Genomic DNA, 12,087 nt, shown 5'->3' with positions numbered 1-12,087 from the left:
TAAGTGGAAATCCCATCTCAGCTATTTCAAAGGAAAGTTACTGACAGGAGCTGAGATGTTTCGGTGTAAATTACCTCCAAGATCTGAGGTGTGCTTTTCAGCACTATGGATTCACTGTCAGAGAAGTGTCGTGTCTACCCTGAGAAAAAAAAAGAGTGCAGGACCACCAACAGGGAAGCAAGTTTCAAGAAGAAAAATGGTGCCCCAAATTCCTGAACCACATGAGGGCAACACCATTAATCACAATAAAAGGACATGCTTTGACAGCACCATGAAGCTGTCATTAGTGTGTATTAGCTGTCAATTCTGATCAATAGGGTGCGGAGAAAGTGAAATTTTTGAATCTTTTGTTGAGTACAAATTTGTACGCTTCAAATACCGTTATAACAACAGATGATCTATGAAAATACTGATCAGATTACCCAAGAGAATTCCATGCAATACTTCCAAGGCCGTGAGCTGTATCCACTTATAAATCTTTTGAGTCACCTATATTTGACTGAAGACAGTGGCAATGTTTCTGGTACTGGCCTAGTTTAATCAACATGAAATTAGCAATCCAGGAAAGACACCTTGATGAAAGGCAGACAAAAATAATACAAATCATCACAATGCAGTATAATACCTGCCATATGCGTAAGTCCAACAGCTTTCAGACCATGTATACATCTACTAAAGAAAAAACTCTGGACACACTGTAATGGTTTTACAGAAGCAACTTGCTCTGAAGAATTCAGGAGATGCCAATTCTGTCCGGTCATTATTAAGGCAGCATCATCAATTTTCCCACACTTTCACCAATTGGGAGATTAATGACTAAGGTCAAAAATGGGATTTCCCTTAGCAGAGAACATGGTCTCTCTTCCTCACCCAAGCCTCTGCATTTCTTGCTATTCCATATTTTATGACATGAGCTTTCTGAACTGATTGAACCAATTTTTACCTTTTTCAAGATATGTTGGTTTCTATGAACCTGTGTACCTAGAAGTGACAAGGGTTTAAAAAGAATCTACTGTTCCTTCTCACATCCTTTGTCCATCTGTACCTACCCAAAACTGAAGATGCCACATTGTGTATATCTTGACACCCTGAAAGAGGTTCTGAACAAGAGCAGGTTTTTGTTTCTGTTTTAAGAACTAGCAGGAGATATTGGGTTTTTTGTGTTTTTGTTTCAAGTTCTGCTTAGAGCCAGAAGCTAGTCAGCAAGGCAGAAATATGTCTTGGAAGAGAATGAAACTCAGCAGACAAACTGGCATTTTTCAGAAAACAATGAAATAGGTGGAACAGTAAGTAGAGAGGTTATTTTCAGAAGGTAAGTCGTGTAATAGATTTATAAATGCTATCTGTGAGGGACTTCCACATGTAAATTCCCTAGTGCTTTAAGAAATAATTTGAAAAAGGAAATCAAAAGAAATGTGATGCATTTGTGCAACATGTTTGATAAATGAAAGGCCTTATACATAATTATATTAGGTGGTGCTTAACCTATCCTAGCTGCATGGTCTGGAGTGGGGAAGCTATCTTCCAGCATTGTCCTGTAGTATTCAAAATAGCAAAGAAAAGAGTAATAGGAAAAAATACCATAATAACTGTCTATTATTAGCCAACATTTCTGCACTCATTCTGTTATGAGAGGTAACTTGTACAAAGAAGTATATTTTTATGGTCTTTAGCTACTGTTGATTTGCTTTTGTCCCAGAGTGTGATTTTCTATGCCTACACCTATGCCAGCACTTTGCAGCTGATCTTGGCAACACCTAAAAGTAATTCTAGTTCTTTTCTCTACAAGTCTATGTAAAAGGCATACATTCAGCTGCACCTGAAATGTGAAATGTGTACATGCTTTGGGCATGTTAATACATTCAAAGGTTGGAAAATTGGTCCATAGAATCATAGAATAGTTTGGGTCAGAAGGGACCTTTAAAGGCCATCTAGTCTAACCCCCCAGCAGTGAGCAGGTACATCGTCAACTAATTCTGGTTGCTCAGAGCCCCTTCCAACCTGACCTGGAATGTTTCCAGGGGCATCTACCACCTCTCTGGGCAGCCTGTGCCAGTGGTTCACCACCATCATTGGGAAAACGTTCTTCCTTATATCTACTGTAAATATACCCTCTTTTAGTTTAAAACTGCTATCCCTTGTCCTATCACAAAAGGCTCAGCTAAAAAGCCTGTCCCCATCTTTCTTAGAAGCACCCTTTAAGTACTGGAAGGCTGCAATAAGGTCTCCCCAGAGCCTCTCTTCTCCAGGATGAACAACCCCAATGCTCTCAGAGCCTGTCCTCACAGGAGAGATGTTCCATCCCTCTGATCATTTTTGTGACCCTCCTCTGGACCCACCCCAATAGGTCCAATTGTTTCCTGTGCTGAGGGCTCCAGAGCTGGACTCAGGACTCCAGGTGGGGTCTCACCAGAGCAGAGTAGAGGGGCAGAATCCCCTCCGTTGACCTGCTGGCCACACTGCTTTGGATGCAGCCCAGAAAACGGATGGCCTTTTGGGCTGTGAGCGCACATTGGTGGTTCATGTCCAGCTTTTCATCCACCAGCACCCCCAAGTCCTTCTCTACAGGGCTGTTCTCAATCCCTTCATCTACCCATCCCGGTACTGATACCGGGATTTGCCCCAACCCCGGGGCAGAACCCTGCACCTGGCCTTGTTGAACCTCATGAGGTTCACATGGGCCCATTCCTCGAGTTTGTCCAGGTCCCTCTGGATGGCATCCCGTCCCTCAGGTGTGTCAACCGCACCACTCAGCTTGGTGTCTGCAAACTTGCTGAGGGTGCACTTGATCCCACTGGTAGCCCGTAATAACCTTTAATGGACCATAGTGGGCTAACACTTAACTGCAATAAAATTTGGTACAGCATGAAGTCAAGCACACTTGGAGTACCTTCCCTGAGCAACAATGAACTCACGCAAGATGGTAGCATCAGTGGGTGTTTAACTGTAATCGTTAGCTTAAATTGTTTCGGGCCGGAATTTGGTTCCATTTATTTTAGTTCAAAGTCAGTAAAGAAAAGTTCCATATGGAAAACGGAGTTGTGTAGATGAAATTATGTTCTTAAACCTATCATTGTACAAGACTGAAAAAACCTCCAGACTAGAAAACCTTCTAAAATTATGTTACATCTTGTATTTGTAAGAAGCAATTATAAAAATGTGTATTAATGAAAAGAGAAAAAAAATTTCTTTCATGGAGTTATAAAAGTTTAGGTGCTTCTATTAGTCCATATTGAAACCAAAACATTTTTACAAGAATTTTTAGACCGCACAATGAGGTCCTAACACTTGGTTACTGTTTATTCATCTACCTTATACAGTCTGCATATACTAGGTAGAAAAACAGAAAAGAAAAAAAAGGTATTAAAATGAAGAACTGCAAGTAAAAAAATATGAAGTAACTGTGGAATATGACACTATAAAGTTGCATTCATTCACTGTCCCTTAACTGTGGACCCGTATTTCTGTACTACAACACTGCAGAATCTCACGTGATATTGGAGTTTGTTCTAAGTTACATGACAATAAATAACAAAGAATTAATTTTGTTTCGATTGTAAATCCCATGCCAGGTCACTTCTTCCTGATTTACTGCAGCGGTATTTTTTTCTTCCTATTTTGAATATAGGAGTCTTACTCCAAGAAATCAATTCACCATGTGCATATTGCTCTCTTTTCATGTTATGGCACAGAGTTGAGCCCTTCATAGCTAATTTGTATATTGCATAAAAATCTACATGCATAGGAGAACTTGGAGTGTTTAAATTTAATAATAATCTTTCTCTTTTTCTGTTGTTATTTTTCTTAAAATAACTTTTAAAATAACCTTTAAGCTTACAGGCAAGCTCTAAGCTTTTTGTGGAAAGATATAAAGACAATCTCTGACTCGAAAGGAGTAGCAGTCTAAAGAAAAATGTGAGATATGAGGCAGTAAAAAGGATGTGTGGTACAACAATGAAAACAAATACACATCTTCTTTATTCTAGATTCTTTCAGCATTTTATAGCAGTTGAAAAATTTTGTCCTCAACATTTTCAGTTCTGTCTTCAGGTTTTGTTTCAAACAACACTCCTTTCCAAGGTAAATGATGTTTGATAGGTCTTTAGGAGGACTGGATGTTAGTAGACAAGTTGGAGAAGAGTATAGTGATTCTATCATTATTGCTCTCAAAATGAGGCTATATTGAGAGCCCCACAGTTGAGAGCAACGTACCTGTCTCTGTGTGTGTTGAAAGGACTGCTTAATACTCAGTTTCAAAAGCTGGCTTCACAATTTCTTGTCATTTCTCACCAGTTGGTAGCATAACAGAAGCCCATAGTTGTTGCCTCTAATGGGGATAACTGGTTTACAGGCAACACAAACAGAAAGCTACTGACTGCATCTACCGTACACTGTTCTGCTTCCTCACTGACGGTGCCTGGAGGGGGAAGAGGCTTGCCTGGCACCAGTAGTAAACACCAAGTTTACTTGTAAAGGCTTAGTAGTAAAGTAAACTACTACCTAAACCAAGTAGGTTGTGTGTTTCAGGAGTCAACTGATAATATAGTACAGGAAAAAAAGTCTTGGAGGAAATATTTATGGTCTGATATTCAAGCATTTGAGATCAGTGAATCTGATGGTACACATGACATCAACGTTGCTTTGCACAAGAGTGCAAGGGTAAATTAAGTTCTGGGAAACAAAGGATCAACAGACTTGGGTTAATTCTTACGGTTTCTCAGTACGCATATGCTTTTACCATTCACTCTGCAAAATTATGCACTCTGAAGAAATAATCTAAAATTGGTATATGCAACTGGATTGCTCACGGAAGAATGGAGGATCTGACTAGTAAAAGCAATCAGTGCTTACCGAATTGATGGATTTCAATTAAAAGTTATTTTTACTTATCTCTGATAGTCTATGTGAGATCTCCAATGGAGACTCCAAATTAAGGACATTTCTAAAGAGGCGTATCTTTGAATCTTTTCAATAATGTATATGTAAAACCTTATCATTATTTCCCTAATTATGGGATAATGAATGTTCATTCTATATATAATAATTGATCTTAATTTGTAAAGTATGCCTTTCAAAAATCTCACAATAAAATATAAAACTGCAAGTATTAGCATGGTGCATAAATTCTAGAAGTGATGGGTACTATACGTCAGTAAACTAAAAAAATATCTATTCTTGTTCATAAGAAAGTCTTTAACAAAAAAGGTGAGATCATCTCCAGGTTTTTTTGATTCTAGCGAAAGTCATAAAGGAGTGACATGTCAGAAATAAGCAATGGTCTCATTGAAATAGTAATTCTGTAAGAGCAGAAAGTCCCTGCTAATTGAAAAGATGACAATCATCAAGAAATCTACAGCTATTAAAAAATCAGAGGAATGCACAAAGATTAAATCAGCTAAGTAGAAAACTACAAATAAGAATTGAGAAACATACTGTTATCTTACTAGATTTTTAAAAAATGAGCAAGGATATACTGGTCAACGAAACAAGAATAGACAGGTGCAAGAAGTAATAAATAAATAAATAAAAGTGAATAAAAGAGGAAGTGGATATCAATGAACAAAAATTAGAAGATAGAAGGTGAACAGAGGTGGTAAGGAAAGACAAAGGTTAAATGGTGAATCCTACAAGAACAGAATAAAATATAAGGATGTTTTATTTTCAAATATAACAGAAGTAAAAGAACCCCCAAACCAATATGGTTTTAATTGTCCAGAAATAATAAAATAGTTAATAGCAGTGTATAGCAAACAGCTGTTTCACAGAATGTTCCTTTTTGGAAAAAAATATCTAGATGAAGTTTTCAGAGCATACAAAGATGATAAATCATCTTCCTATTTATAGCTATTTTAAATAGCAGGTTCAAATCAGAAAGTTTGGAAGCAGCAAAGACTTTTACAAGAGCTGGACAGGGAACATGTTACAATGTACTGTTGATTTTAGCAAGCCTCTGAAAACTGGAGTAGTTCCAGAAGATCGAAAGAAAATCTGCATAGTGTCAATATTTTGAAAGGGTAAGCAGTATTGCCCTAATAATTTCATCTATTTGCCAAGTTTTTATCTAGTGTAAAACAGCTGACACAGGATCTAAACTAATTATTAATAAATTAATTAACTAGTAGTATATTTAATGGTGGATAACATAAGCTGCTGGAAAAGAGAGCTTGCCAAAGTGCTGCAGTACTTTTTTTCTAGCCACCACTTTGGTGGAAAGTAGTATAGTTAGGATTCTACAAGACACATAATGTGATACTGCACATTATAAAAAAAAAACCAACCCTTAAATTTAAGAGATTAAAAATGTATGTGATACATAATGCGTAGATTTAAAAGGGGATAATTACAAGGTCTCAAACTGTAAGCATACATAAGAAAACAGATATATACTTAGAAGCAGAGAAATATGCATGGGCTTATAGCATATATAAGAAATGAGCCTTGTTTCTAATCAGGCCTTCTACAGTTTGTTTCTTGGCCTTAATATGACCTAGAGCTTTTATCAAAGATCTGGAAGAAAACATCAGCACCTTCTGATGAATGTTGCACTTGGAAAAACATTGGAGAAAGAGAAAGTGATGATGAGGGCTGGTCTGGATTGAGTACTAAACCAGTACAGACAGTGGTAAATGGTGCAATAAAGAGACCATAAACACCCTCATACCTGTCCCTGGACCACCAACTCTGAAAAAGAGAAGGAGAAGGTCTGAAAGCTGGTTGAGCGTCACACAAGGGTGAACACATTACATGACAGTGAAGCTAACAACTCTCAGTCAGGCTCCATGTGTAGAGAGGGTAACTAAGCTGGCTCTCACAGATACACATTTTCCTGTGCATTTGGCACTGATACTGCTACTACCTGACTGCTGTGTCCAGTTTGAGTGCTCAAAGCTTATAGAATGGGAGAGTGTTTATAAGAAAACATGCCTTACACAGAATGATGCAAGCAGCTTACCTTCATTTGTCAAAAGGGATTTATCGATCAGGCTACATGGGCAGAGAGAAAGATGTTAGACAGCTAGAGTGCTCTTCATACTAGCAATGAAATCTGTGACACAACCAAATGCTGCGAAATTGAAGCTAGAGGAGCTCAGATAGCAAATAAGAAATTTTTTAATGGCAATGGGTAATTAAAACCACTTGCCCTAAATTTAAGTAGAGTTTCTGTCACTGGAAACTTTGAAAGCAAGACTGATTGTATTTATAAAAAATTATTGTCGAGTTGACAGCAACTGGTAGATTTGAAAGACTCAAGGCAGTCCTACAGACTCAGCTAAGCAAGAGGTCAGGCTGGGGAACCACAATTGCCTCTGCTCACCTCATATTGTATTAGTCTCTCACTTAAACATGAAGAAGTTAGTGAAGGTCTTTTAAAGGACAGTAGAGGGAATTTAGTCACAGAAGTGAGGACTGCTAGGAGACAGAGTAATTTCTTTTCTTATTATTATTTATCAGGGAGAACAAGAAACATGCCAGGAAGAGAGATAAGGTTTCAGTAGAGAGAAGCAAGTTAAGAACAGAAAAATTACTGGAACGAAGTACCTCAAAACAAGTTTAAAACAAAAATTAGATCATCTGAAAATAAAAGAGGATCCAAGAAGGGATGGCCAGCATCCCAGACTCCTGACAGACAAGGCAGACACTACTAAAAAACATAGCTGCAAGCATTTTTAACTCTTCACTGGGACCAAAAGAGGTATCTACTAAGGACCAGAAAGAAGGTAAAGTTAGATGGGTGCTTAAGAAAACATGGGAAAAAACCCCACAAAATCCCTAAATTTTCTGATCAGGAAGAAATTAAGATCTGCAAGTTATACACTAGAATAAATAAGCTGGGAAGAGGACAATATTGAAAAACCTGATTAATCCTAGTTCAAAGGTTTAAAAGGTTGAAAGGAGTAGTATATTGAATATTGAAAAGTATATTGAATGCACTCAATTTGAAAAAGTAGATATAGTGTACAAATACTAATGGTATCAACAGATTACCAAACAGAATTAAAACAATTTGTCAGTTTCCAGCTAAGATGAGAACATAATGGAAAATGGATAACGGTTGTCTAGGAATGAGATGAGGAACAATATAGGAAAGATGAATGTTGACTTTCATCTTGCTTACAATATATCAGCTAGCCAGAATAGGGAGTAATATGAGTAGTAACTGACCATCACTGAAAGTAAAAGAGGAATGATGCTGGATCAAAATAAATCTGAGAAAATAGAGAGGTATGCAGGAAAATTGCTCAAGTCATGAGTGTAAAATATGAAAACTACTGATAACTGGATTAAAAACAAAAGGAGAATATGTTGTCAAGCCTACTGATAGGCTACAAAATATTGGTAATGAAAGAAATCTGTTTCAGTGGCAGTGGCAATAGGATCTTTGAAAGTGTCACTGAGAGATGGCAGCAACTAGGAGGAAAAACCTCTGTGAACTGGGTATACCTGCACTGCATTGGTCTGCAACATGCAGAGATGTCCATGCTGTTTTCAAAGAGCAGTATGGTGACTCCAAGCAAGTAACACTCTGGGGCTAAATGAACTTGCCCACATATGATTTTTTTCCTAAAGCAGTCCATTAATTAGTATAAATGAGCTTTCTCTCTCTCCCCACAAAGTCACTATGCAAAACACAAACCCATATATATAAAAAAATTAAAACCCTTACTATTTTCCTGTCGTAGGATTCCCCGCTGCTGTACGTTGTAGCTAGTGTGGATGCACATTCTTCTAGATACCATGGCTTCTTCCCACTTTCAGCTGTGCTGCTTATGGAGATAGTGTAGATGCTATTGGTGTAGCCATCACAGGAGCAGTGGTCTCGACTTCTTCCACCGTTTCCGGATGCCCAAACAAAGACTGAACCTAAGCCTCTTCGTCCCTGTTTGGAAATAGCACAAAAGATTTTATTAATAACTCTTCTCTTTGCCTTCACGTGCTTAACAAACAGGTCTTTTCCTCCCAAAAGACATCTGATGAGAGAAAGACAATAAAACAAACTAGCTTTCTGAGAAGAATCTGAAATGAAAACTGGATTTAGCAGAGTTCAGAATCAGACACCAGAAAAATTGAGAAAATGAGCGGTATGAACACAGCTTTAGAAACAACTTTTACACACTGACTGTTTGTTGCTCTGCATCTACGCTGTCCGGCCATATCAAGAAAGCGGTGCTGAAGACTCAAAGGAATCATTAAAACATCGTACTGGGTTGGAAAAGGAAAAGAAATAGCATACTTGAAACTAAAACCCTTTGTAATGCATGATACCTTTCATTCATGAGTGCGCTTTCAGCTGTTTCTTCCTGGGTTGCCTGGTGGCACTAGGTATTGTTTGGGTAGCATTATATACCATGAACCAGAGCATCATTGTTTCACAGACAGTATAAATCACAGAATCACAGAATACCTGAGGTGGGAAGGGACCTCAGGTCATCCAGTCCGACCTATTTAGTCCATTATGAATGCTGAGTGCATAATGCAATATATAAACAAAAACGGACAAAAATAAGATTCTTATAAATCTATTATAATGAAGTACTAAAGTACTAGTTCAGCATGGTATTTTAAACGTATGACTAGTTGGGCAAGTTACTTAGGCATATTCATAATTTCAGATAAGGACTTAAAAAGCAACCTCATCTTCAGATTTTCTTGATACACCAAAATTACATAGTGTCCAAAAGAATCAAAACACTTTTGGTGGTGCTAGTACTCTTATATAGGCACCGATATGAAAAGTGAAGATGATCAGTAACCTGTATTGCTGATACATCAGAATTAAGAATTACTGATGGATGAGTAATTGGGCTTTTCCTGACTTGTATTTGAACATTTCATGCCAGTGAATGAAATTCAGATTCATGCAACTGTATGATCTGCATTAATTATCAATACTCACAGTCTGGAAGCATTTCACCATTCAGATAGAAGTGGTGCATGAATTAATTGCTTGGCAATACAGGGAGTTTGCTTGTTTGCTTGTTGGAGAGTGCAATTGTGTACCACAAACAACATAAAGACAGCTGTTGGACATCTACCAGGTCAACCTTAAACAACTGTGAATTCAGATTCATTTAATCCAGATGCTCAGAGGGGTTTCGCTAAGGCTTTTTGTGCTGAGCATAACTGAACCTACTAAGACAAAAAACCCTCATAGTTCACAATCCAGGCTTGAGTTCTCAAACATTGATGAATTTCATTTTCTGGGTTTAATAAAAGTATAGTACCTGGAGAGGCTCTTCTCTCCAGCAAAATAAGTTAAATATCAAATTCTCCTGGCTAGTGTTTACATAAGGTTATGCCTCTAAAATGCAACTTCTCATTAAAAAAACATTTCAAGCAGAGAAAAAAATCCCAGGGTGCCAAGTTAAATGTATTATGAAATCCACATTCATCCAGACGAGATCCGTCTGACCAGCTGGGAAGCATAACTATTTCAGCTTCTTTCACTTCCTCTAGTTGATCTGAGCTACTACACTAACAAAAAGATGTAAAATAGCGACATTTTTTGTTGTTCTAAGACAACCTTTATGAAGCGTTACAGCTCTCCTTCCCCACATTATGAACTCTTGCCAAATCAAAACCCTTTTCATTTGGGGTTCTTGTTCTGCCTACTTTTCTCAGCCAGCAGGGTCTGATTCAGAGCCTCCCAAAGACAGTGGGATGTGTTTTGCAACTTCATGGGGCTGGAAGTGGTTTACAAACCACTTCTCTTTCATTCTACCATCAAGTCACCTCCCACTGCATATGTTTAATTCATACCCCTCCATTCTGAAAACATCTGATGAGACAAACGAAAGGAAGGGTAAATGGAAAGATTATTCCATGCATATTCACTGATTAACCATCCCAGCAGCTCAGGGAGCCAGAAATTAGGGCCCTCTGTACGTCTAGGGGGAATGGGATGAAGGATTAAATTAAACATATGCTTGATTTTTACTGGTTTTGTTTTGGTTTCATCCCATCATCTCTTGCTTACTAGAAGTATTCTACTAGTTGCTTTCATCTCCCGTCTCCTCAACAGTAATTTTTCGCTTGTCCGCCAACTCCGACATCTGTTTCAAAGTCATGTACAGGTTCATGTCTGGTCCTACATTGGCCTTAGAAACCAACTTCTCTCTCCTGCCCTATCCCCATCCTCCAATGTTAATATATGTATAGGCAGGCAGAATACACAGAAAAAAGTGTATCATACAGACACACTTCTATCTCCAGAACACATCAAAGTATTCAATCAAAACCCTTTTTTGATGAATTTTCACAAGTATCTGCTATCTGAAGAATTTTACGTTTTTCTTTTTCACATGTATTTCTTGAAAGCACAGTATTATGTAGCTACATTAGGCCAAATTGATAGCCCGTGGGAAATTCAAATACAACCGAGAGAGAAGAAATGAGAGAATTCAGGATAATCAAACCACACATCCAAAGAGAAAAATGGAATCTAACTTTTAAAATATTTTTTCTAAAAGTCTATCTTCCACTTTAAAAAAAAAAGGTAAAAAAAATTATCAAACACATATACATACCGGAAAATACCCTATCAATACCAGTAATTACCCACCTGTAATTTTTCTGCTGTCATCACCAGCTGGTTTTGTCTCCAAACAGCAGTATAACATGATTTGTCCCACTCATGCAGTGAAAACCTTTTCACAGCAGGGTTGGACTGTACTTTGTGTAAATTTTGCAGGAGCAACCCTTGAATTATTAGCTTCGCTGCACAGAGATTGTGTCTGTATTTCCTTAGATGCATACTTATGCTGCTGTACTAATAATGAAAAATGAGCTGCAGAAACAGATATGTGAATACATTTTTGGGCACAAAATGTAGTCCTAGTGAAAACACGCTAATCGATGTTAGCAATTCTGTGGTGCAGTATTTAAAAATAATAAACACCAGTTTAGATTTTAATAGTAATGACAGGGCTTTAAAAATAACAGCCATTTGCACCCAAATTTACCTTTCCATGCTAAGTTTTTTGTAAACAAATAATAGTAAGTATTTCTTCAAAACTAATGTCTCCTGCAAGTATATAAAGTATCGTCATCTCTGTTATTGCAATTAAAAAAAAAGTACCAGGTGTGCTG

The 12,087-nt window shown here is 37.6% G+C and overlaps 1 protein-coding gene across 1 annotated transcript in view; it reads right to left on the bottom strand.

Annotated features, from left to right (window-relative positions):
• LOC104625510 (proprotein convertase subtilisin/kexin type 5-like) overlaps nucleotides 1-12,087 on the bottom strand; it is a gene marked incomplete at its 3' end in the record, with an annotated part of 57,812 nt that overhangs the window by 2,691 nt on the left and 43,034 nt on the right. Inside the window, exon 6 of the mRNA XM_010293154.1 lies at nucleotides 8,666-8,878. Coding sequence (XP_010291456.1) covers nucleotides 8,666-8,878 — 213 coding nt within the window. The remainder of the gene's footprint in view (nucleotides 1-8,665; nucleotides 8,879-12,087) is intronic.

The sequence above is a fragment of the Phaethon lepturus genome, unplaced genomic scaffold, assembly GCF_000687285.1.
Source record: "Phaethon lepturus isolate BGI_N335 unplaced genomic scaffold, ASM68728v1 scaffold21878, whole genome shotgun sequence".
NCBI lineage: Eukaryota > Metazoa > Chordata > Aves > Phaethontiformes > Phaethontidae > Phaethon > Phaethon lepturus.
The sequence above is the reverse complement of the archived record's forward strand: the minus strand, read 5'-3'. Positions and strand labels throughout refer to the sequence as shown.